Raw genomic sequence first — 26,972 nt, 5'->3', positions numbered from 1 at the left:
GGGGAGATGCACAACACTGCTGTGAAGGGAGAGCCAGGTGGCATGGGATGGGGATGCAAGCACAGACAGGGCAGCCAAGCCCTGGACCCCTCTGCCAGCAGCAAAGGCAGGCTCTGAAAGGGGACAGGCATTACAGAGGGCCCTCATTCAGTGGCTTGTACCTCATGCTCTAAGTCCAGTGGGCAGTTTGCAGGGGGAGCCACAAACCAGAATAATTACTCAAGGGGTAGTGACCATAACCCCCTCCCAGTGACTGCATCACCAGCTGCACAAGCTGTCCCTTCAATGCTCCTTGCCATGAGCAGCACACCCTGCCTGCCCCATCACCTCAAGGTGCCATACATACCATTACAGCACCTGAAACAATGTCGTAACACAACCAGACTTCTTTTTAACTTAGTTTATTAAGGACGGCATTTAAATTGCTGTGCAATAATCATCCCGTTGTGAGGGCTCCAATTACGGCCGGGGCAGACCCCAGCTCTCCCTCCCAAAGAGCTCCCTGTCTTGGCCAGTTCCAGTGTTAGTTGTAGCAGTCAGTGCTGGGCAGCAGTGTCAGTGCTGGGCACAGTCTTGCCCTGGAGACCTCTGCCAGGTTTGCGAGTCCTGCTGCTTCCACACACAGTCCATGGCAGAGGATGGAAACCATAACTAAGCCAGAATTCCTTCCCTCTTCTCAAAAAGTACTCAGTGCTTCTAGAAAGGGATCTGGGCAGCCTCTCAGCTGCTGTCCCACGACATTAAAGTGCTTCAAACAAAATAGGTGGATGGAGGTGTGCTGCTGAGGCAACTCCAGGGAAGGGGGTCCCAGGTCTGAGCAGCTTGGCTGGGCTTGGCTTGGGCATGGGGACAGGCAGGAGCAAGGCAGACCAGCATCTGGCAGCCCCAGGGCTGGCAGAGACAGAGTCAGCAGAGCAGGGGAAAACAAGCAGAAGCAGGACATAAGGCAGCATAAACCCCAGGAGAGCAAGTGGAGAAGTGAACCCTGCTTCCAGGACTCGGTCCGGATGCTGCAGGCAGAGGAGAGATGCTGCTGTGCAGCAGCCTGGCCCCCAGCAGAAAGGCTTGCAGCCATCCTCCATGATCCAGCCCTGCAGCCACCTCTCTGGTCCCAGCCTCTTCCCCTCTCCCCAACCCTGCCACCCCCACAGGGAAAGCCCATGAGGGGTCACATTCTAGCCTTGAATCAGGGCATGTGCTGAATGAGCCACTGCCCCTTGAGGCCTCCTGCCAGTGCATTGCTCTCTGGTCCCTCAACACTCTCCTTGCACATACACAGGCCACTCCATCCTTCCTAACACCCCACAGTCCACCTGTGCTGAGGTGGTGTTGGACATGCCATGGCTAAAGCATCCCCAAGATGCAGAGCCACCTCCTCAACTGGGCACAGAGCTCAACTTTGTCCCACTGGGTCTGACCCTGACCCTGCACAGCTGTCACTTGTGGCAGGTGGCTCTGCACAAGTGAGGAACCAGTCCTTGGCAGCACTCCAGTGCCAAACCCCTCCCCTCTAGGTATCTCCACTGCAAGTGGGCTGCCTGACCATCCCACCACAGCACAGCTGGGAAGCCTCAAGGCTTTGCCTGGCTCAGGGACCCTCCCTCCCCCAAGCGAAGCAGGAGATCTCGCTGGGAGAGGGGACCAGCTCCATCCAGGGATGAGGAACCAGGAACAGGACAGCCTTGGAGATTTTATACTGGTGAGCCCCAAGCAAATCCCATGCCTCCTAAGAAGGCATTTCAAGCAGCACCTCCTTCAGAGGGAACACACAATTAAAAATACAAACAAGCACATTAAAAAATAAAACCAAGTCCAGCAGATTAAAAAAACCAACAACAACAACAACAACAACAAAAAAACCAAAAAAAACCAAAAAAAAACCCACCAAAAAAAAACCCACAAACCGAGACAGAGGCTTGGGGATGCAGCTGGAGGGATGAGCCTTCACCTGCATCCCGACAGGTCTCAGGTAGAGAGGCAGCTCCACACAAGGCAGGTCCTGGTGCCACCAGAATGAGGTCCCATATCATCCTTAAAGGATATATATCCCTGGTAGGATAGACTGGCAGCATGATGAGGAAGTAGGGTCAGAAGCCTCACCCTGTCCTGTGGAGACAGATTTCCATGGAGCCATGGGGATCTGCCTGTCAAAAGTGCATCAGCATGTCCATTTGTGCAGCTGCTCCAGGGGCAATGTGCCTCTGCAGCACAGGGAAATATCTGGCGTTTTCACCATTGCCACCTCCTCTGCTCTGATTCTGGAGTGACAGCAACTGCTCTCCAGCAGTGTCCCACAGCACATTTGAGAAAGGGAGCTATTAAATATACAACCAACCCCAAAACCCACCCTCCCTCCATGCACACAACCCTCAGCAGCAGAATGGAGGATCAGAGGACTGAGACTTGATTCTCTCCTCCAAGGAGCAGATGTGATCAGAGCTTCCTAGTATACAGCTGATGAGCAGGAAGTGCTGACCCTTCAGGAGACCCTGCTTGGCTTGCAGCAGGGCACAGGGATAGCCAGCACAACTCTGCCAGGTCCAGCATGAGCATCTGCTTGGAAAAGGTCCTTGTACCTGCAGGAAAGGCAGGAGCAGCTGCCTCCCCCCAAGCAAAGGCATCAGGGAGTGAGAGTGGTATCTGGAGCAGATCCACATGGTGGAATATACTCCTTTCCCAGCCCAGCACTACTGCATGAGGGAAAAGAGATCCCTTCAAGACAGTGCTCCAGGCCTCCCAACAGTCCTCCTCATCCTCAGTCCGCATGGCTCAGTCTCTGGTGATGAAGGCCATGCACATAAATAAATCCATGATCTGCTCCTTGGCTGCAACATGCTCATGTGGCTGCCACTGCCTCTGGCTGCTCCAGCTCATCTTCGCAGTCCGAGATGTAGGACTCTGCGCTCTGCTTGTCCATCAGCTCTCTCCGGGCTTGAAGACGCTCGCACCGGGGACAGTGGGTGGATTTGAAGCAGGATTTGTGGTAGCAGGCTTTGCACTCTGTGAGGGAGAGCACGGCTGAGTGCTGATACACGCTTACAGACTGCCTGACACTCCACACCCCCCGTCCCTGCACTAGCTCATGAAGCTTTGCAAGCACAGGAGGGAGGATTTCTGTTCCACACAAGGTCCCTCCCCAAGTTTTTCTGATACTCCAAGGAAACAGTGACTTTGCCCCAAGTTTTCTGTGGCACTGCACCTGCCAAACCAAGGTTTGCATGTTGTCAGGAGCCATTTTATGCCAGTTCAGAGGCTGGTCCCAAGACGTAGGGCCAAGCTCTACTCAGCCATTAATACTGGGCATTATCGAGGATGTCTCCTGGAGGGGCCTAGGGATTTCTTAGCAGGCAGGAAGGGCACAGAGATAAAGCCTTCAGGCTCTCTCTGCTCTGCAAGGTCAGCTCTGGCTGTCCAAGCAGGGGCAGGGGAGCTGTGTGAAGGCTGCAGCCTGTCCTGTAATCACAGCAGGAAGGAAGCCAGGGCTCTCAGACACCCGCTCACTGCAGTGACAGCCTGACTGCCTACAGCTGCCAGGGCAGCCAGCACACAGCATGGTCAGGAAGGGACCTACACAGTTTATCATGCCAGCAAACACTGTAACAATTATGATTTACTGCTGTTGTAACATTTTGCAGACACAGGCCATGCACAAGGACACTCTGGTCTGGCTAGCTAGGGTCTGTACCTCTTGCTAGCACAATTGTCACTCAAACTGGAAGCAGACCTTGGTGGCCCCAGGGTCTGCTCCCTCCCTATTTTTCCCTAGTATCTCACCTTCACATGTTTTGCACTTGTTGAGCTCAAAGGGGAAGATGATGTCATCCTCATTCTGGCAGAACTCACAGATGAAGCCTTTGGCTTGGCACAGCTGGAAGGAGGAAAGATGAGGAAAAAGCAGCTAAATGCTCACCTCCCTGGCAAGCAGGGCAGAAGGTAGAGCAGAGCAGGACAGCAGGCCACAGTGACCTGCACTAACCATGTGGGACAGCCCTTCCCCAGCATGGAGCACAGGAAGGCTGAATCAACCTGTGTCGGGGGCAGGGGAGAGCCGAAATGGGGTAGCAAATATCCCATTTGTGCTGGGCAGGAGAGCTATGGATCAGGCAGGAACAGTCCGCATTGAATCAGTTAATTCGGTGGCTGCCCTGCACACCAAAGCTTCCCCATCAGTTATCTTTCCAGCAAAGCCTGCTCCCAAGGGTCCAGAGCCATGCAGGAGGCAGGAGAGCAGGCCTTACCATGCATTTGTCAATGTGCAGGCTGCCTGCCTTCAGGAGCTCTGTCAGGCGAGGCATCAGGTCCCCCTTTTTGATGGCACTGAAGTCACTCAGTGAGTAGAGGTGCAAATCCTCTGTCAAGTGGCCAGGCACTGTGTCAAAGGAGTCCAAGAGGCTGCAAGGGCAGAGAAACCAACAGCTCAGAACAAAGTGACTCTACTAAGACCCTTCCCTTCACTCCTTATGCTTTCTCTCTCACTCCAGCCCCCTCTCTACCCAGAGCTCAATGCACAAGCTGCACAGATTCCCAGTGCAAATGGCCAGGGGACAGAACCAGGACAGCAAAACATCCCAGGACTCACTCTTTAGCTAGCCGGCACGTCTTGAACATGTTCTTCATGTGAAAAAGCTGGATTCGCAGCAGCTGGAGAGGAAGGGGGAACAAAGAATCAGTCAACAGAGCCATGGTCCTCGGCCAAGCAGGTTTGCCCCATTCCCTGTGTTGCTGAAATAACTGCTGCTCCTCAGCTGCTGCTCTCCTGTTTTCCAAAGTGTTTACATCACATAGGGCAAGGTGAGCACAACCATCGTCATGTGCTCCAGGAGATAAACTGAAGCCCAGCTGGATACCAGACAGAAATTCCTTTTGACACCCCTATGCCACTGAAGAAATCAGAAGAGGTGAATTGAAAGACACAGTGATGAGGTTTTAAGCCTCCAAAACTGAAATATCTGATTCTCCCCAGCTTCCCTGAAATACGGTGTACAGTTGGCAGCCATCCACCTCACCCAAACTCCACTTGTGCATGGAAAGTGTCTTACCCGCACTTGGTTGAGAGCCTTCACTTTCTGGTACAGGGCAGGATTGATAGCTTGCACGTTGAAGAGCGGGTCACTCCAGATCTTGCTCAGCAGGTCTTTGGAGAAGTTGCTCACATAGTACTTGCTGAAGTCCCACTTGCGCAGAATGTGGCTGGGGATGACGGTCTGGGCGTTCTCATGGCAGCACTGGCAGAAATACTTGCCCAGGTACTCGCAGTACCGCATCCGCTTGATGTAATCTGGCCAAACCCAGGCACACAGGCAAGAGTCAGCCCAGGCACGGCCTCTGCTGACTCTGCCAGCACTCCCAACACTGCTCAGCATTTCCAACAAGCAAGGAACTCTGCCTTGCTGGCATCTCTGCTAGCCCAGAATGCTCAACATGGGGGTCTGCAAGCACCTTCTGACTGCAAAAGCCTTTGGGACCAATAGTCCAGCCTCATGCAGCCACATCTACCTACATATTCAGGGAAGAGCTCTGCAGCTGCAGAATCTGCTGGGAGCTTGAGAACCTCAGAGAAGACTTTGCCTTACAAGAGTCAACATCTGAAATGCCCTCTAAAGGACAGGCTGGCTGCTCTTTACCTCCACCAGCTCTGTGACCTCCTAGAAGAGGAGGTTCCTCTGTGGATGGTGCACACCAATGTGCAGACAGAGCTGGCAATGGCAGTGTAGCACTGCTACAGGGACCTTGTGCTGAGCTCTACCACCACCCAGCATCTTCCCACTTGTTTGCAGTTTCTTCCCCACCACTCTCCAGCTACAGGTCAGGCCCCCAGCACTCACCAGGATCAGTCCGGATGCCACAGCCTGCACACCGGTAATTCTGCTTGGCCACAGCCACCTTCCTCCTGCGCAGAGACAGAAGACAACATGCATGACCCAGCCCCGATGGTGTCTGGCACCAGAAGATGGGTACCAGTACAGGCCTGGGAGGTTTATGTGGACACCATATCCAAGGGAAAAAGCCCTGCTGTGTCCTGGGTCACACCAAAGGCACCAACCCCAGGCAGTGGCCATCTCATCATCTCCCAGTGGTGACCACTGTGGATTTACCAGGCTGAGAGCAGGGAAACCCCAGCTACCAGGGGATAAGCCACCTTGGTGTTGAGGGGAAAGGGATGGAAAGGGCAGGTCCCCTGAGAGCCCCCAGGCACATGGGTCCTTACGCTGGGGCTGAGTGAACATTGAAGATGATCTGCGGTCGCGGCGGGGCCCACTCCAGGTTTCCGCGCACCCGGATCCTCAGCTTGTAGATGTCGGCATGCTCTCCATCGTCGGGAGAGATAGGCAGAGAGTCAGGGATGGGCAGGAGCTGGGTGAGGTAGGCAAGAGGGTCAGATCCCTATCTTGGACTGCAAAGGCAGTGCACCTGGCTGGACTGCCAGAAACCTGCAACTGCAGCCCTCCAGAAAACTGCCAGGCACCAAGTTGCCCCTCCAGATGAATTGGGGGCTGAAGAAGGGCTGTCCCCACAGATCTGGACACTGCTGTAGGAGGCTGCAGTGGCACAACACTGCTTGGTTGCATCCATCTCCAAAGCCCAGATAAACCCCCTCCTCAAGCTCCACAAAGGGAGCACTGAGACAAGCAAATCCCCCTCAGCAGTGCCCTGAAGCCAGGAGTTCAGGGAAGATCAAATGCAATCAGTGACGGGAACTCACAGCCTTACCTTCTGTGGAGCGTCATGCTCAGGGACCAGCCACTCCAATTCAGAGGCAGCTGGGAGCTGCATGCCCTCAAACTGCTTCAGCAAGCCCATAGCCACCGCCTCTGCTGAGTTTGAATTGAGAAAGGAATGGGATCTAGACAGGAAAGGAATTGTTAGTACTGGATCTCACAGCTGTGTCCTCCTTGCAGCCCCATGCCAGTCCCAGCTCAAGTCAAAGATCCTCCCCTAACTCTGGTACTTTAATTCTGCACTGCTACACAGGCTTAAAATTAATATACATGATTGAATTTTGTTTTTGCAGCTGTCCCCAAACAAAGCTGGCTAATGGCAACACAACAACTGTTCAGAAGAGTGAGCAAAACTTAACTCACTTGGCAAAACTTGTGCCTGTTCACAGGGGAAGCTGCAAAGTGACAGCCAGTGCCTGTGTAAGTCAGAAACAACTGCTCTCCCAGTATGAACCTACCCAAGCAGCTGCCAACCATGGACACAGCTTTGTATTTCACCACACAAAGCAAAGGGGTCCACAGGGAGGGAGAGAGGAAGGGAGGGAGAGATATCTACTCCGGTGCAAAACAGAAACTGATGCACATGGAAGAGCAGAGTTGGGTAGGAAAGAGAACGTGGTAGCAAGATGTGTCACCATGAGGTTGAAGACATACATGGAGTCCGAGGAGAGAAAGGACTTTCTGCTGGAGTCTGGGTTCCTCTTGATGTCTGCATCTGAATCACAAACAGACAAGGTTGAACAGATGGGACAGGGCAGGGGATACACTCATTTCAAACCAAAGCTTCAAGGTAAAACTCATCAAGCTGTTCAAAAGCATGTGAACTACAGCATCAACTTCTACCAGTGGCACTGAGCAGCAAGAAGGGGTGCAGTCCAATCAGTTGACTGTCAGAACTACAAGGGAAGGGCATGTGGGATGCTGTGAACAGCCAGCCTCAAGTCTGGGGGAGACAAGTGACCGCTGGTACAAGTCACACACCAAGTCCTAGCAGTAATATGGCCTGAAACAGAACACACACAGGAGCCTGGAGAGCAGGACTGCAGGGTTAGCAAGAAGGTTTAGTAGCTCTCTACACACAGTATAGATGCTGGAAGGGATTAGCAATGGGATGCAGAGCCCTTCTCTCTACTTGGCTGTAACCTGTAAGATCAGACATTGGCCATGCCACAGCTTGTCAGTGACTGCACAGCCAGGGCTGGCAGCCTGTGCCCAGACACATCAGCATCCCTGCAGAGAAAGGGCAGCAGCCCTGAGGCCAGCCCTCTGCAGAGGTCACAGAATCATCTCCTGAGGAGGGAGGGGTCCAAGATAAGGTGCAGGACACTGCAGTCCTGCTCCCTACACCCCTCCATCAGCTCCCAAAGAGCCCTGGGCTGCCCTGCAGCCTGGGTACCAGACAGTACCCAGTGGTACATTCACCACTCATCCTTCTTTCACTCCATCAGGTTAAACCCTAACAGGAAATCCATCTCAACAGCAAAAGACCCCTATGTCAGCACAATTCCAGTCGTGCAACAGACAGAAGCAGGCAGAAACCTGCTTCGTGGCAGATAAGGCTCCTAGAAAAGGGAAGAAGGCATGCAAGGGGAAAGTACTACAGGTCAGGACAGAAGAGTGGCCAAAGCCACAACTTCATCCCAGTAGGTCTGCTGTTTTGTACCTCTGGAGAGCTCTAGGAATGGTCTGCAGTGACCACACCACCCCTAAACAAAAGCCTGTAGCTTCCCCTGCCCGTGCCTGGCATGGGGAGGTACAGCTCAGGATTCCTGCTCCTGTATCCCAAGCAGGTTGACTAACACGAATCTGCAGAGAGCCCACATGATCCCAGCCAGGCACCAACTGCCCACTGAGGCCAAGGGAATCACAGCCTGTGATGCAAGGAAATCACAGGCTGAGCAAAGAGCGTCCCCTGCCCCAAGCTTTTCTACAGAGAGTAGGACTGCCCTAGCAACAAAGGGAGCAAGCAAATCCTTCAAATTTACAGACTCACAATACTGGAATCCAACTCAGACACTTGACTTTGACATCCATTGCTAAAACAGGCACAGGAAAGCATTCTAATGTTACAAACTCCACACATCTATGTCATGCAAACTGAATTCTAGCTGCAGAAAACAGTAAATTCAGGCAAACAGCTTCATGACCTTGTAGGGCACCAGCCAGACAACCTGCTATGCTCTGGTGCCTTCTGCTCTGTGCAGGAAGGTCCCACATGGTCCTAGACTACAATGAACACAAACAAACAGAGGCACACACAGCACAGAGTGGGCCAGGTGCTATGAGGAGGCAGAGCCAGCACACTCAGGCACTGACATGGTCTCAGAGGTGGTGAGAGAGCCAGATCTGACCCTAGGCTTCCACAGGAGCTAACACTGGGATCCTGACACCACTCGCTTCCCAACATTAACTGCAAACACACGCCAAACCCTCATCAGCTACCCAAAACATCTCTGCTGCCAAGGCTATCAAGTGGGATAGTCCCCAGGAAGTTCGTGAACAGCCCCTAGATCTAAGGACATCACCCCATATCCCATGTGCCAGCTTCAGCCGGGACCACAGCCTGATCTGTGAACACAACAAGGCTGACAAGAAAGATCTGAGCACCAGCAAACCCAGCAGGAGCAACGTGCTGGTGCTGAACACCTGACAGGAGAGATCAGCAGCAGCCCAGCAGGCTGTTCCCTTGCTAAAGCAAACAGGGAGTACATGAAGGTTATTTAAACACGGCCAGAAGACCAGAAGGATTACTTAGTACTATTGTAAACAATAAAAACACTAAGCTGCATGTGATCCGAGTGATTAGGACCTCCAGCATGAACAAACAAACAGCCTGTGCCCTGTCTGATCTCATTACTTCTCCCTCCAGAACTTCTTTCTAGAAGGATTCCACTCCAAGCTGAGTCTGAGCAAAACAGGAATGTTGTGGTTCAGATCAAAGCTATGGCACACCAGCTCTGCCAAGTCAAGAAGATAATACTCTCCAAGGCACTTGAGATGGAGACCTGGTCCCACACTGAAGAGCACTCTGCCCTCGTTCAGCCTTCAACACCTACAGAGCTTCACTGTCCTGTGAAGTCCTGCCCCAGACAAGACAGGTCTTCACCACAGCAGGCACTTTCGATACATCCAAAATACTGCATGGCAAAACGCACTGGGGGATGGAGCCCACAGCAGAACTCCTCTGTTCTACTCAATCCTGCCACAGCTTTTCTTGCTGATATCTGGATGATACTGGAACTAATTCCCAGTTCTGAAGCCAGGCAGATTTCGAAGAAGTGTGCCCGTGCACACACACACACACCTTGCACACACGCGCGCGCGTGCCCAGGGAGCACTGCAGGGTACCTGAGAACAAGGAAGCCATTGACACTGAGAGGCCGTTCTTGGACATTTGAATCAGGTTAGATCCATCGTTACCATCTGTATGACATGGTGATGACAAAATAGTTGACTTCAGTGCTTCAGCCAGGCCAGAGAGAAAGGGCATAAAACAAGAGCAGCACTCACACAAGGAGAGCCCAGAATTGAATTCACACACTCCTCCATGGGCTGCAAAACTGAGCCAAAACCTCACTCTCATGGACTGAAAGGAGAGGTAGCTGTCAATAGTCAGGAGACAAGAAGTTTAAAGCTGAAGACTGGACAACTCCATCTTCTTTTTAAAGTAAAAGAGATGGCTGCTGAGAAGTCATCCACTTCAGAGGATGAACAAGGCTCTGAAGGAAATGAACACCCAGGGACTTGGGCTGGTCTCCTGTGGGTAATAAGCTCAGCCACCCAAGCTGCCAGGAGCCAAGATTACAGGTATTGCAGGTTGGGATGTGACCAATACCCACCATCCAAGAGGTAAATGGTGCGAGCTATGGCTCCTTCTGCCTGGGGAGGAGAAGAGAGGATGGCAGCTCTCCCACCTCTCTAGCTATGACAGCAGCCACGTGTACCAGGCAATGAAATGGAAACCACGTATCAGCCAGAGGCACAGAATGTAACTGAGTTACAAAAGATTTTGATGGAAAGTCATGCCACCACATGAGGGAAACTGATTGCTCTGCTTATACTCAGAATTCAGCCATTTGTTTGGGAAAAGCCATCCTGAAGGCCAGAGGGACAGGGTCTTCTTCAGCAGGACTGACCCCAACACAACCACACCAGGAAGTCTGTTTCTATGAAAGAAGCCAACACAGCCATTCCCTCCTACCTCGGATCTCATACTCTTCCACATCCTCCGCAGAGCCAGAGTCAGAGAGCCGCATGGAGCCGTGGGAGCTGAACTGAGACCCACTGTCTGTTGCCAGGAGACCTGGGAGAAAGGCATCACAGCCAGGTCATCAGTGGAAGTGCTCCAAAGGGTCACTGACAGCTACGGAGATGGGGATAGCCAGACACAGCCAGGGAAAGGAGATATGGAGCTCAAGGATGGAAAACACTGTGGGTTCAAAATGAAATTACATTCCATAACTCAGTGCCAGCAGTGTGATCAATGGCTAGTATCTGTTACATTAAGGGCTTTAATAGCAGCAGTTTCACAAATCTTGGGACCACCTGGGTAGCAACTAAACTGTTTCCAAGGAATGGGCAGGAAGGCAGGCAGTGATAGGATAGGCAGTGGATAGAAAACCCACATCCCACTAGCTGATGAGTCCAAAACACATCACCCACTGTCAGAGCCAATCTCCTGGCAGGTAGGGAACAGGTGCCTGGTGCGGATCTGCTGGCGCCGAATGCGAATCTTTTGTTTAAGCTCCTGGATCTCCTTGTCACTGTCTTCTTCCTCCTCTTCCAGCTGCCTGTTCATCATGTTGCATTTCATCAGCTCAATGGCAGCGATCAGGGACTCGGAGATGCTGAAGTGGGCATTCTCCTGAAAGAGCAAAAGTATTCAAAGCTATGCCTTGGACAAACCAGGAAGACTTGGTAAAATTTTGTTCCCCACCTATGCCAGAAAAGAGCTTATTACTCATGAATGATGGCAAAAAGAGGTTTATCTCTGTCAAAATATGACTCTTCGAAGAGGACCTAGAAAACAAAGCCTTTTTGGGCATCAGAATACTCACAAAACACAAGAGGCATCCTACAAAGAGGATGTGGAATACATCAACTCTGGGAGGTCAGCACACAGCCCTGACGGGCTCTAACATGTTGCAAAGCTACCATGTATATGAGAGATGGACAGATCCCAGCTACCAGACACCACCAAGGAGCTCGGCCTTGGAGCTCTGTGCACAGCTCTACACCAGGCAATACCATAGCATTACCCTCCCCATGGTAGGAAGTATGATACTGAACCTGCAGTAAGATACATCCCCAATGTGCAGGCTGCTGCTGCTTCCCTCACCTTCTCCAGGTCAGCACAGCTGCCAAAGTCCTGCTCAGAGAGATAGCTGATGAGGGACTGCCCTTCCGAAGGTCTCCTGAACATCCCTTCCCCTGAGCTCAGGTACTGCCCAGAGTCTAGAAAAGCAAGAGACACAGGTATGAGAGAAGGACTTGCTATCTCCATGCCACCAAGCCCTGCCAGCACCCAGACAGCATCCCACAAGCAGGTGCCAGCACTTGAGGCCACTGCAGCCCATGGAGGAGCCTGCCCAGGATTCAGTGTCCCCACTGAGGCTGGCTGTACTCACCATATTCCATGTAGAGGGAGCTGGGTGTGCTCAGCTCACTGCTCTGTGTGGAAGCAGAGACCGGCCCTCTCCCTCCACTTGGATCACCATGGGACTCTGGAAGGGAACATGACATCAGACACACCTCAGTACCTCAGAGGTGCCCTGCCACGGCACAGATGAAATGAAAGGGTCTTGGCATCACACACACAGGCACAAATGGATGGAAATAAAGAAAGACATCTTCCTGCTCCATGCCAGAGCTGAGGGCAAGCCCAAGAGACAAAACTAGAAAGGCATTTCAGGCAGGAGAAGGGGAATGAAGGAGGGAAGATCATGAGAAACATGGAACAGTCACGTCCTGAGTCTTCCTCTGTTTACTCCAGAGTAGAGTTGGGGGACACAACAGGCTCCAGCAAGCACCTCCTGCCAGCACTTTGTTCCTGAGGGAGCATTCCAAGGGCAGAGTTATCCCCCAGAACAGAGAACAGGAGACACAGGGAATCATGAGCAGCCAAAGGATCTGTGCAGGTCCCTGCCCTGCAAAGCAGCCTGGACACCAGTGTAAGGAGGCATCTGAAGGACATGCTCCCACTGCAATATAAGCCAGGCCTCCCCACACACAGCACTGGAGCCTGGGTGCAGTGCTCAAGGTGACCTACACGGGCTGTGGGCAGGGCTCTGCCCCACGCACGCACTGTGGTGCAATTCCCTGCCAGACTGAGCCAGTGGAGACTGCCAGGAGCTGGCCTGACTGGAGACCAAGAACAGGTGGTGCTCTACAGAGAGCCGTGGCCCCAGGGGGCACCTGGATGGAATGGCTGGGTGACAGAGGACTGCTGAAGGAGACTGAAAACACCCTGCCTGGAGTGGGACAGGAACTTACAGTTCTGGATACAGGGCAGGTGCCAGCTGACGATCCTGAGCACAACAGAAGGGGAACCCTGTCCTCTCAACCTCTACTCACTTTTGTTCCCAGCTTTGTGCCATAACTCTGATACGGCTGGAGGCTCCTGAACCCACCAATACCAGCCTCTCCCTGTCAAGGCCATGAAGCAGCAGTCGCGAGGATGGAGCCTGGGATCAACCCACCCCACAGGCTGGGAGACAAGAGACTTGTCAGAGTAGGAGACTCTCACAGCTACTCACTGCAGCCTGATAGGGTGGTCAGCAGCAACCTCAACACAGAAATCACCTCATGAGGTGGATGCCTGGGTATGACACATACAACAGAGCCTACTGCTGAAAGGTAAAGCAAGGCAGTGCTCAGCATCATCTGCTGGAGCAGGACACAGGGCTGGACACGTCTCTCTGAACACCCATCACCCCCAGGGAGGAGCCTTCCCAGACACAGAACCCTCAGCACCCAGATGTGAGCTCAACAAACCCAGTGCCACTGTTCAGTAGATTCAAAACAAAACAGCCCTTTTTTTTTTTTTTTGAGCTGCTGACTTTTTCTGCACATGGGGCAAAGGGATGGCAGCACCGCAGCATTTCTGCTCGGGGTAAAGCCTGCCCTGAGCCCAGAAGAGCATCCAGGAGCCTCAGCTGAGGGTACATACACTGGAAATCAGTCAACACCAAACTTCCCTGTACCATAGATCCACAAAATAAAAGGAAAAATTAGATGTTCAAGCCCATGCCTGGTTAGCTGCTAGCCCATATTCACTAGGTAAGAGATGAAACCTCTCCTGGCTTCCGAGGCAGTGGGTGGAGGGAAGGGCAGGGGACGCAGCTCAGAGACTTGATGGCCAGCACTTCCTAATGCCATGCAGAGGAGCTGGACACACTTCTGGATCTGGTCCACTGCTTCCATAAACCAAGCTGGGATTTCGGTCAGGTCACATGCATAAACCAGACAACACTTCAAAGCATCAGCTGGGACACAGCGAAGATTTTCTTTTTGGTTTTCTAAATGAACACTAATGGATTGATGGCAATCCTGAACTTGATGCAATGATCACTAATGAAGGGCTGTTATACTGGCTCCCAAACCTGCCACTGGATCTTCTATTATAATGGTGATATCCCTGAGGCCTCCTAGGCAGACAGAGGAGGAGAAGGGCAGCGTTAAGGGAAAGAAAACAGAGACAGACTAGTTACTACTTAGCAAAGACCTCCACTTCTCCAGTGAAGGCAACATCAGGGCAAACTCCCACAAACTGGTTGTCCACTCACACCCCACTCTCCCCATCCCCATGTTTTCACTCACTCAAGACCACAGGTTACCAGTGGGATGACATCTTATCAGTTAGAGGAGCCCAGACCCCAGTCCCATATCCCAGGCAAGCAAGGCTAGTGGAGAAGAATAGCTGATGCCACAGCGTTGCTGCCATTTTCTAAGATTTTAGTAAAAGCTGGCAATACCAGTAGTGGTCCAGCCCAGGGAATTCTGGGAAGCAAGATGTCATCCCATCATTCCAGTGTGGAGCTGAAAAGCTAAGGGAAAAGACCAACCACTTCCCCACTGTCCTTCTCTCCAGTGTGATCCATGGAATCAAGGAGGTGGCCAGCATCAGCCTTCTGGTACCAGAGATTCCCATGCCCAAAAGTCATCCCAGAAAAGCTGTCCCATTACCGTGCAACTTCCCAGAAGTCACATTGGTGTCAGAGTGTGAGCGCATGTGGCTCTTCTTGAGGATGCCCTGTGGAGCTGAAGACTGTCCCTCTGAGAAGCTGGACCGGCGCAACAGGCTCAGGCCCCTGCTGCCACCTCCACTTGCCCCTTGCTCCCCTAGGGATGATACTGAGTCCAGTTTCTGGGAGCTGCTGGAGGAGAAGAGTTTGGAGCTACTGCTCTTGGTGCTGCTGGTGCTGGTGCTGCTGCATGCCCGGCCCCGGCGTCCCAAGTTCCCAATGGCCAGGTACTCCGGCCCGTCATTAACATCACTCTGTGGATCATCCTGACTCCCTGTCCAAGTATCCTCGCTCTGGCTGGTGGTGCTGGAGCTCATCTCGCTGGCTGGAGAGAAGGGATCTTTGGGTGAGGGGACGTGGAAGCGGGTGACAGAGTTGGGCTGCTCCAGAGGGGACCTGCCCTCGCTGAAGGAGGAGGACCGAGTGGACGGGCAGCGCTCCTGGGGCTGGCTGGAGTTGGAGCTGCCACAGGAACTCACTGGTCTCCTGTCTGGACAGAGGCAGTAGCATGATTTCACACACTCTGGCACAAGGAGACAAGGAGACATATCCTGTAGCAATAAGCTTGTGGCTTCACACCACAGGCAAAACCCTCCCTCCCATCATGGGCTGAAGTCTTCCATACCCATTCACCCCAAGAAATGCACAGGCAGATAGAAAGGTAAAGTATTTTCTGGGTCTACCCTAAGCTCCCCAGCCTACCCTGGATACCTGAGAGGCCAGAGGAGGCTGGATGTTGGAGGCTGGAGAAAGACCCAAAGCAGCGTTGCTGTGTGCAGGTGGTGGCAGGGACACACAGGGATGCAGGGAGGGCAGTCAGGCTCTGACTCTTCGTCACTGGAGATGGATTGTCACTCTTCCTGGTAAGCTAAAGAGAGGTGGCACTATCAATAAACCAACATCTATGGGGCTACATATTGAAAGAGCAGCAACAGAAAGGGATCAACATGCAAATGCCTGGTCACCAACCACAAACTATGAGGCAGCCCCGGGACGGTGAGGGTGGGGAGGGAAAGACAGGGCAGCACAGAAGGGAAGCAGCTCTTTGTTCTTTTTCCCGTTGGGAAATTACCAGGCTCTCAGTGAAATGATCCAGGCAGCCCAGTGCTCCCGGCAGACGGCTCTTGTGTCCCTCACCACTGTGATCACACATCTCTCTTGTCCCAGCAGAAGGATCTGACGCGCACAGTGATGGCAGTGACGTGCCGGCCAGCTGAAAGAACACAGTCCCCATTTAACGAAGCCTCACTAATTGCTCTCCTCTGGGGACTCTGTGCAAAGAAGGCAGCTGCTGTTTCCCTCCTCTGGAGACGGGGCAGCTGGCACAGGGCTGCCCAGGGGATCACTGACATAATGATGAGGAGTTGGCACACAGGTGTCCTGGGGTGTTGCCCATCCCCTCAAGAGGGTGACTGTCCCTCATGACCAGGCAGCTCTGTGTGCCAGCCCTGAAGCCTGGGACTGTTGGAGAGGGCTTTAAAGGTGCCTTGTACAAGGAACTGGTTCTCAGGTCCTCTACTCAAATCCTTGGTGCAAGCCTGAACCAAGGTGCCCCACTACAGGCTCCACACAGCCATTTTCCCCACCCTGACCCCTTATAGGTCACACAGGCCAGTTCCCCACTCTCTTCCCTCTTAGAGCAACTTTTACTAGTTCCAAGTCCAGCCTCTTGTCCAAGAACTCCGCATGCCCTGAATGTGACCTTGAGGGAGCAGCCACAGCCAGCTGGCATCTGGGGAGAGCCAGATGTAAAATCTGGGACCTCAACTCACCATGGAGGTGTCGATCTGAGCCAGAAGCCTGGGATTGTTCTGCTCAACAGCTTCCAGGCACTGCAGCATGGCCGTGACGTGGGCGTCACTGAGCAGGAAGGCAGTATCTGGGGAGAAAAAAATGCTGCTCAAGGGAGTCCCTTTCACCCACACGCTTTGACACACCGGTTGCTCACATGCAAACCAACTTTTCTGCTGTCCTCCCTCACTCCGACACAGCTTGGAAATGCCACCAGCGAGATATTTTCCTAGTCAGAAGGAAAAGGCCCATTGCTCCTTACCTGTGTAGAACTTCCTGATGTACTGGCGGTTCCCCAGGAGCGGCCTCAGCTGTGCTGACAGGCAGTGGCACTGCAGGCTGTGCTGCAGCCACAGCTGCGCAATGGCCTGGTCCCCTGGGCCCTCAGGGTCACGCTGGCCACTCTCCTGCAGGGTGATGAACTGCAAAGAGATGTCAGGCACAGGTTAAGGTAGGCAGAGGCAACAAGGGGAGCAGGGCTTTTCCACCGCATGGCTTTGGTCCCCTTGATAACAGCGGCTTTCCCATACCAGTCACTATCAGCAGGAAAGAGGGCATGTCCCAGCAGCTTCCCAACCACTAGTTAGGCAAAAGCACCAGGCAGGAACAATGCTTCAAAGGTCAACAAGTGACCAAAGTCCTCTGACAGCCAGCAGCACAACGAATTTCTTATGCACACTCTCCCACCTATGAGCCTTGCCCCTAACCTGGAGAGACCCCATGCTCCCAAATCCAATCTGACCCCAGTGGTGACGGTCATTTTCTTGCTGACACATGAACTGGGAAAGGCTATGGCAATGCCTAAGCTGCCGCAACTTACAGAACTGGACTGGAGTTACACCCCTGCTCCTCCAGCAGCAGGCTGGACACAGGGACCATGAGTGGCCAGCCCTCTGTGTCCATCCATGGCAGGAACCGTGGAGGTCAGTACAGGGCAGCCAAGCACCAGGAGCATCCCCATATGCCAGTGGTTGGTCAGGAAAGGGAGAATAAATGCATGGTGAAGTCACAACCCAGAAAGGGGACAGCCCAGACCCTTAGAGATCTGCACAGACACGTGAATTGCCCCTGCACACACACAAGCACTGCTTGTGCCAGTTCCCTTGGTGATGCCTCATGCACCCAGCCCAGCAGAACTGGAGAGTGGCCTGGGAGAAATAATCAGCCAATTGTCTCAGCCCAAGCCACACTGAGTTCCCAGGACATGGCTTGTCCCCAAAAACATGGCTGTGTCAGTCTCCACAAGCCATGGAGCCACTTTACCCACAACAGCCCAGGCACCACTGTCCCATGGGTGAGGCTCTAGCCCAGCTGCCCTCTCCCCTCCCACTGGGCACACAAGGCTGCCCCACCAGAACCCACCTTCTCCAGGTGATGAGCAGAGCCTGGACTGAGCCAGCGAATGTCCTTCACAAACTGCCAGTAATCCTTCTGTCTGCAGCACACCTGCCCAGGACAGGCATAGTCAGGTACCACCTCCCAAGCGCCAGTTAAATGAGCACATCCCGTTAGTCCCTTGCTGCCATGAGAGGCCAAGCTGTTTGTCTCAGCTTTATTCAAACAGTGAGGGGTTTTCTTAGTTATTCTTCTCATTAGAGAGGAACTACAAAGGAGTTTCTGTTTTCCTCTCTACCCTACTGGTTGTAAACACAGACCCAAAAAGTGTCTCTTCACCAAAAAGCTGATTATTTTTACTTACATCTCTATTTCCTCTTTCACAAGTGACAGAGGAATGGCTTCTGTTTTGGTGGCTTATTTGGTTCACCAGGGAAGTATTTTGTTTTATAAGACTAGAAAACTAACATGGCAATTTCAGTTTTCTAGACTGAATTCAGTTTTCTGGACAAACAAAATTAATTCTAAAGTTTAAAAACCTCTTACTCTGGTTTACTTAATGTGTACATATGGATTTTTTCACTTCTTTTTTTAAATTCCCAACTGTAGGCAAAAAAAAAGTTGCCAAGAAAATAAAAAGTAAATGGAACTGTTTTGCTGGAGCAGCTATGAGCCAACTGCTGTTTGGAAGCTTTATTTTTATGGGCTTCTTTTTGCAACTCCTAATGCTTGATTGGTGCCACGCATGTCTGATCAGAGGAGACATTCCTGAGTGGAAGGGCTGTCTTTCCCTATAGTAAAAGCACTGAGGAAGGTAACACACCATCCTGCTTTGCAGGTCTGGCATGAACTACTACCAACTGACAGATGAGCATTTAAACCTTACTTCCTGAAACCTGTGAATAGCACGTCTGTCAGAAGGGAGCACTGCACTCCTCACATGGAAAACATAGCTCCTCTCTCTGTCAGTGTCCCAGAGAAGGTCCCTGGTTCATGCAGCTGGGGACTAACAGGAACAGAGCAGCACCTCAATTAATGCTGTCAGCAAACTTAATAAATCCAGGGAGCAAAGCTCCCTGCTCAGACAACCTGCCAGTCTGGCACTTCCTGGAGGTTTATTAGCTTGGGCGCAGCACTGCATAGGTGCAGTTTTCCTGATCTGGGACCCAGCTGGCCTGTGCAAGCTGCCTGGGGCTCTTCTGTGCCATTCTCTTCTCTCTGGGTGGCAGAGCCACTATGGGAAGCCTGTCCCTGCAGCCTTGCTTCAGCTTTCCACTGTAAATTAATTGTGCTGGTAATTGCAAGCTGAAGGGGAAATCTTCAAGCCTCTGCACACAAGTGGGAAAAAGAAATTCTTCCAGGCAGCCATAGAAGGGGGGAAGGCTGGGTGAGCAACTGCAGGCACAAGAGCCTGGAAAGAGTGATCCCATTCACACAGAGCACAGGGTTGGCTGCCAGCTCCTCTTACTAACACAGCTAACCAGAAACAGTAAAGATGAGAGGTTTCTCTTGCCAGGCCTTGCTGGGGACTTGTCCAAGTGCAGATGATATGGGGCTGACTCACTGCAAATGCAATTTAATCGCTTGGCTGCAGCAGAAAGAAAGGAGAGAGGGGCTGGCCTCAGCACAGGAGGCACAAGTACTTAGAAAACCCATACTGAAAGCAGATGAGACAGAAAGAATGTGCACCCAGGTCTCTCTGACAACCACAGGACTTAACAGGCAAGCTCAGTCCCTGCTTGGATCACTTCACACCCTGTTACAAGCACTGTGCCCACTCTGCTATGAGCACAGAAGTGAGCTGCAGCACCTGCTTGTGACAGGCACTGAGGCTGTGAGACAGACAGACAGACTGCCGTGCTGGCAGGACAGAGCCATACCTTGTCACGGATGAGCCCGTGGTAGAGGATGCTGTGCATGTCTCTGCAGAGCCGCTCCAAGCCGCCATACTTGGACCAGACATTTGGGTTGCTTATGGACACCAAACCTTCCACTGTGGTCTTCAGGTTGCCAAGGAGCTTCCAGTGCTCCTTCCTGCAGAGGAACACAGCAAGATATATCAGAAATACAAGAAAGCAACAGGAGCTTCACAACAGGAACATGGTATTGCATTCTGTCAAAGGAAAAAAGGGTTCAGGGTGAAACCTTTGGTGGTCCAGAAACTAGCAAAGGTGAGCTGAAGCACTTTGCACATCCCTGTCGTCTCCCACACGTGGTTTGTGGACAACAGACCATATTGTAATGGTTCTTCTGATGAGTGGTAGCCACCACCAGGAGACAGACAGAACAGACTAATGGCTTTTACAATGTACCACATGCCCTGTCTGGCCAAAAAAGCTAGGGATTGACTTTCTAACAGGCTCTTGCTTCACTGACATGTTCTCTCTTAGAGAGCAGCAGCCCCTCAGGAGCACAGCAGCTGTGTGGAAGTGTGTGAGGGCTGTCACACTGAGCAGACCCTGTGTTTACAAAGCAGCACTCCCTGAGCAATGCACATCTCATCGAGAGCTCCAGCCCTGTCAGGACGCAGAGGTACTCCTGTCCCAGGGAGGTGACACTTCATCTGCATCTCCAGCTGCTCTCTGAACCCTGACCTGCTGTAGGCACAACTTCCAAGAACAATATCACATTATGGACAAAGATTAGCAAACTGCTGGTGAACTCTAGAGTATGCACAGCAGTTCATCACTATCATCCCCCTTGGCTGCCCTGCATACAGCAAGAAATCACCATTATCTACCACAAAGCAGGAGCAATGGTGCAGACAGGTAACATCATTTGACTATGCAAAAGCAGCTTTGGGGAAGGAACCTTTGGATGACTGAGGTTCCCACTCAAGCTGCTTGACAATGTTGCCAGATGAACAGCAGCTGTCAAAAACACATATTCAAATAGGAGACTCTCTCAGAAGAACAGAAATGTTGCAAGGTACAGTTAGGAGTGTAAATAACAGAAAAAAAAAGTCTCTGCAGGGTTTGTAACAAAAGCACCCTAACTGACACCTTAAGAGTGAAAGTTCAGGTTTTCAATTGGCAAGAAACGAGATGGTGTTTCAGCAGTTACTCCCTTCCACAGCCAAAACCAAACTGGATTTCCAAAACACGAGGGGAAAAAGAAGGAAAAAAACTTAAAATAAATAACGCTATTTAAAACAGCTCTCATTCTCATCCCCTGGGGATCAAAGTGGCCGCATACTTCTGGTAATTAAAATAAAGCTTTTCTCACCAATATATTTTTTGAGACTTGCTCACTATTGCCAAACTGATTAGCTGAACAAGCAGATCATTAATTATTGGCTCTGCTTCAAGCTCCCTATTCACTTCCCTTGCTCATGAGGGAAACATTATCACTTTCAGTGCCCCCCTAAGCTTAAACCACATAGAAGCCAACCCATCCCACCAGCAAAGCCTGTCAATCTGACAACACCAGAGCATTACACCAGACCTGCAGTGCACGTGGCAGCATGTGTGTGTTTATGTTGCACTTAGACTAATAGGCACAGGGATTTATCTCAGAAGAGACTGAAGAAAAATGCACAGATATAAATAAAAGACAGCTTCCTGAAGGAGATACAGCTTGGGGAGACACAAAAAAAAATGATCCAGCTCTGCTGAATTTATGGGTTTTTCCCATCCCTGTCCTGAGTGATGCAGATATTCATGGTCTGTGGATGTCCAGAGAGGAACTGGCAGTCCCTGGTCAAAGAGCACCTGCAGCCATTGAGCTCAAAACATCAGCAGCTCCTCCCTAAGATACTCCTAACACTCAAGAGTTAGGAAATGCAAGTGAAAGCTCAGCCACACCACTGATATTCCAAGTCAGTGAGTCAGGGGAACTCCCTCCCATGTTATTTCATGCTATAAAAAGAAGGTGATGCACACAAGAGTGCGAGGGTAGCACACGCAGAGATGTGCCTTTCCAAATGGTCTCATTAAAGGACTTGTGCATCTCAAGAGGTAGGAAACCAGGATCCAGGGCTCTTTCCTAGCACAGGGAAACTAAGGGTAAGTAATCCTGGAACAAAATAAACTCAAAATGTTGAAACACTGAACACAGATGCACATAGAGAATAAGCCACATAATTAAAGCACCTTTGCAGAGATGATCTTGAACCCACCAAAAGTGAATTAAATCCTGGTAGGACAGTAAGTATCCTATGAAACTTGTTGTCCTTAAGCAGGTCACAAGTTGGACACACAAGACCCTTCTGATACCCAAACCCCAGTTGTTTCTGGGCTGGAACATGCTGAAAAGCACACAGTGACACAAGGCTGAAGAAATGACGACCCATATAGCTGGCTGCAGGTGGCAGGGAAATTGAGAGAGCACAGCTAACCACATTTCAGCTTTGACTGGACTCTGGGGCAACCCTGAATTAGCAGCAGGGTTTGCTCCTCTCCCAATGGGAGCCTGGGTTTCAGCTGCCAGGAGGGATGGAGAAAGCCCAAGTTCCCTTCTCTGCTAGTGTTCAGAGCATTATTAAGATATCTGCCTTTTTTTTTTTTTTTTTTTTTCCTGAATAAGGAGAATTCTCCTTTGATAGTGCTATAGAAAGCCTGGCACGGGGTAAGGCAAATTGATCTTACATCATGAAAACACCCAAATTCACAATAAGGGCAAAGTAAGTAATACCCCTGAGGGTCACAGAACAAGATCAGAGCTTCCCCTGCAAGAACCACACATGCTTCTGCTCTCCTGATCTAGCAGAGCTTGGTTCCCCCAGCCAGAAAGGCCAAGGGTGCTTGCAGGGGCCATGGAGCAGCAGTGAGATCTCAGCTGAATCCCTCTCCTCCCTTATAGACAACCTCTGATCCAGCTTCCAATTTTAACCACCAGTTCCACATACTTGGCACTGGATCTCCTTTCTTTACCACAACAGACTCCATCTTCAAATACAGCAACATCACCCTGCCATTGGGAACTGTCCCAAACATAACTGAACCTTTTGCACTGGAGTGATAAAAGACAGAATCCAGCCTTGTAGCAAAAAAATGGCTTAAGGCTGCCACTACTGACAACAGGGAATGCTGCTTGCTCTTCCAAGGCTTTCTCAGCCCCTCCATGCCAGCAATGGTAGGAACTTCTTTTCGTCCAAGTCAGCAAATGTGACTCATGGCAGAGGCAGGGAGCCATGCTGCTGACTTCTTCATTTAAAATAAAACCAAAGCCTGATTACTTTCTGAAACAGAATCACGCAGGTACCTAGTGTTCAAAAATTAAAAATAAAAATTAAGCTCATCTTTCTTGCCAGAAACAAAATCTGCTGTGTATCTCCTGTGCTCTGCAGGAGGCGCCCAGCAATGGCTGCCTGAATCCTAACCTCCACCTGGAAAACTCTCTTGATCCTTCTTAGAACACTAAAGAGGTTGGGCTAAGGATGCTGAGGTTATGGAGGGACTTCTGACAAATCTCCAAAGACACTCATTCCTGTGCTGGCTGTCAGTTCCTCCTGCAGAAACCAAAGATGCCACACAACCCACCCTGCACAGAGCCTGTTCCCGCCTCATTGTCCCCAGATCTCCCAGACAACCAGCAGCCCCTTCCCTGGACTCCCCCGCCTGCTCCTCCTCCGGCAGGCTCAGCACTGCTGGGAAAAGGGATTAAAGAAAGCCAGGCTTCGTGCAATTCATCTGCAGTCACAGGGAGTGGCTGACAAGGCAGAGGAAGCAGAAGAGCTCTGCCAGCCCAGCAGGGATGGGCAGGAATAGCTGAGCAGGCTGGCTGGGAAAAGGACACACAGGGTAACGTGCACCCATGCCAAAAGCTGGCATTGATATAAAATGGGGGCACAACCACAAAAGGTGCCCCCAGCAAACATAGCCCAGAGGTGCTGCTTGCTGACACATTCTTGCTCTGCAAAGAATGTGGGAAGAATATACGGATTAAACGTGTTTTTTAACCTTCCCATGGCAGAGAGCTTTACCTGCTCATTTGGCTAAGTCTCTCACAAGCAGATGACCACCATCTGTGGACCCAGGGTGCTGTCCATTTGGCTTCAAACTGCACAGGACCTGACTATAACAAGCATGCAGGCAGCGAGAGGCAGTGACAGGCAGAGCAGATTCCCACAGCAGCCCACCTCTGACAGCAGCTGCTCACATCCCTCCATTACTCACAGCACAGGTTCCCTTTAGGAACCCTCTCCTCTGGCCCTGTTGTCCCTGAGGGTCTTGCTGGTGCCAGAGACAAAGGTGGCAGCTCTTTGCTAACCTGTCCAGCTGACCACTGGCCATCTGCTCCCCCTAGGACTGCTGCTCTCTGCCCAGCAGGACAGCACTAACCCTCCTGCCTCCAAGGACAATGTCCTCCCTGGACACTGGCATTACTGCCCTGCCACTCAATGTATTTCAAACCTGCTGCTACGAGGAAAAACCCAGCACAAGAGCCTCATTTTCCTCCCCTGTGCTGGCAGAAGGATGGACATCAGCAAAATAAATTTTGCTTCTGCATTTTCTGTAATCCAAAGGAAGATGGATCCAGCGATCTTTATCTTATCACTATCAATAACTGCCACAATCCAGTGTGAAATGGCACCTCATCGGGAATAAAAATGCTAATGACATCACACAAAGGACAAGGCAGTGTAAGGCTCATGTGGGATCCTCCCCAAGGCATCTGTGCCAGCCGGGAGAACAAGCAGGCCCCTGCATGTGCCAGCACTGGTGGGGGACGATGCCCTCCTTGTCCCTGAGGGAGTGCTGGGGGTGGCACCACCCCAGCCCTATTAGTCACACGATGGCAGAGTCTGGTAGCGCAGGACTTGTGCCTGCAAAAGCAAGAAAACGCACAAATACAAGCCTGGAAAAACAAAGCAGTGAAAGCAGTCAATTCCTTTTACCTTTTGGAACCTGCTGTGTCTGAAACATTAGTAAAGAGGGAGAACAGCTCGCGCAAATCAGATGGCACCCCAAACCTGTGCTATAGCTTTAAAAGCACCGGTAGCATTTTCCCAGCTGATATGGCAAGCAGGAATAGAGTGACTGGCTGAACCCCTCAGATAAGGAATGTCTCTCTCCCATATCAAGTTTCAGCTGCTCCTTGCTCCCCAGCCAACACTTCCAATTTCCATCCAACATTCATCCTGTGTTTGTGAGCACCAGGGCAAAACCAACACACATGTAAAAACCTGAAGTAAATAGGACTCGCCATCAAAACACCTCCAGGAAACAGCCTCTGCTGCTCATAAATGCTACCAAGAAAAACCAGGCCTGAAGCACATATGAAGACCACGCAGCCGAGGTCACCATGCTCAGGGCCAGCCATGTGCAGGCACAGGGCCTCGCCTTCAGAAACAAAGAGATAAATAAAGAAATTTCTGTTCAGCACCTAGAAGAGGGGATGCAGACGACTGCCAGGAAGGACAAGAGATAGAATTGAAGAGCAGCAAGGGGCAGAGCCACTGGAATGGTGGCGTCAGGGCGGGTGGTTTCGCCCTTAAGCTGAAGGCGTGTGAAGCAGAGGCCGGGAAGCTGCTGTGTTGGCCACGGCTGATGGGAGATAGAGTGGGGCAGAGAATCAGACACGGAGAATACACATCCGTGGCTGTCACTGTCCCTCCAGTGGCCAAGACACCTCTCTAGGGCATGGATTAGAACGATGTGCTGGCCCCGGGTGGGTGATGGCCCCGATAGCCCGGCCCACTGTGTGCCTCCTCCCACGCGGGACCGACCCGGGGGCAGTGTCACGCTCTGCAAGCAGTGATCCCACCCACGAGGGGTCTGTTCATTCCCTGCTCGCCCCCAATTACCCCCACACTTGTGCCCTGGCGCTGGCTGTGCACACAGTCCCACACACCCACGCAGGACGTGAGCTCTCCAGGAGCATCCCCTGCGCATCCCTACTGCTGCCCAGGCACCACGCTCCTGCTGGCACTGCTGCCGCCCGCGTTCCTGCACGCACACCCCGCGCCGCGTCCCGAGCACGCTTACACCCCCACACACACGCGAGTGCGCGCCACCCCACGCGCGCACACGCAGGACGCTGCCGCCCCCAGGCGCGCACACGCCGCCCCACAGCCCGGCACCACGCCCGCGCCCCGTGTCACGCCTCCGACGGGCGCCCGCGCGGGCCGCGCCCCCGGGACACGCGCACCCGCGCCCCCGCCCCGCGCGTGTCCCGCCGCGCGCGGCCCCACCTGCTCTCCGCGTGCCCCGCGTGGGGCCCGATCTCCATCCCGGGCGCGCGCGGCCCCGCCGCCGCCACCGCGACACCGTCACGCGGGAGGGGCGAGCGCCCGCCCCGCCCCGCCGCACCCACGGACTACAGCTCCCGGCGGGCAGCGCGCCTCCCCGGAGCGCCCGGCGGACTACAGCTCCCGGCGTGCACCGCGGCGTGAGGGCGCCATGTCGGGCGGTTCGCCGCAGCCTCCCCCGGCCTGGAGCTTTCGGTGTCCCCCCGACTTCAAAGCGCTGGTAAAAACCACAGTGATTGCTGAGATAACCCTCACCAAATCCTGCCTTGGACGTGATGAGGAAAATGCGGCGGCAAGGGGAAAAAAAAACGAACAACGGATCCCACGGATCCCACCTGCAGAGACAGAGAAACGGAAAGAGGGTTCTGTTCCACCGCCCACTGTGAGGAGGATGTGAAAAATACAGCAGAATAAGATGTGCCTTCCACCTAAATGCAGTGAAATGAAACTTCAAAAAGGAAAAAGTGACGCTGCTGTCTTTCGACTGAGAATAGTCAATGACAGATTATTGTCGGAGATAAAACCTAGGTATGTTCTAGAGTTGTGTGATGCCTCAGAAACCAAAACCAAGCGTTTGTACAATGGCAATTCCCTATAACTGTTACTTGAAATGATAACTATATGCAGCATACATGAAAAAGCCCTCCTTGCCCTGACATTTTCTATGTGGTTTATTTTACCAGTACAGTACTT

General features: G+C 52.1%; 1 protein-coding gene across 2 annotated transcripts; it reads right to left on the bottom strand.

Annotated features, from left to right (window-relative positions):
• Positions 1 to 385: 385 nt before the first annotated feature.
• RUBCN (rubicon autophagy regulator) lies at positions 386 to 26,328 on the bottom strand. 2 transcript variants are annotated; one of them, XM_066325930.1, is made up of 23 exons: positions 26,223 to 26,328; positions 19,969 to 20,122; positions 18,116 to 18,199; positions 17,016 to 17,175; positions 16,735 to 16,841; positions 16,035 to 16,175; positions 15,674 to 15,830; positions 14,904 to 15,452; positions 14,321 to 14,365; positions 12,347 to 12,442; positions 12,058 to 12,173; positions 11,382 to 11,583; positions 10,921 to 11,022; positions 10,068 to 10,142; positions 7,374 to 7,434; positions 6,712 to 6,844; positions 6,209 to 6,354; positions 5,826 to 5,890; positions 5,040 to 5,278; positions 4,580 to 4,641; positions 4,239 to 4,392; positions 3,775 to 3,868; positions 386 to 3,000 (listed from the first exon to the last, which is right to left on the bottom strand). In XM_066325930.1, the coding sequence occupies exons 1-23, from the start codon at positions 26,258 to 26,260 to the stop codon at positions 2,837 to 2,839; spliced, it is 3,144 nt and encodes a 1,047-aa protein (XP_066182027.1). In that variant the 5' UTR covers positions 26,261 to 26,328; the 3' UTR covers positions 386 to 2,836. The 2 variants fall into 2 exon arrangements, with proteins under 2 accessions (XP_066182027.1, XP_066182028.1); XM_066325931.1 differs by lacking the exon at positions 14,321 to 14,365.
• Between the last annotated feature and the right edge of the window lie 644 nt (positions 26,329 to 26,972).

This window comes from Sylvia atricapilla, chromosome 10, assembly GCF_009819655.1.
Source record: "Sylvia atricapilla isolate bSylAtr1 chromosome 10, bSylAtr1.pri, whole genome shotgun sequence".
Classification (NCBI taxonomy): Eukaryota; Metazoa; Chordata; class Aves; order Passeriformes; family Sylviidae; genus Sylvia; species Sylvia atricapilla.
This window is presented reverse-complemented; position numbering and strand designations above follow the sequence as displayed.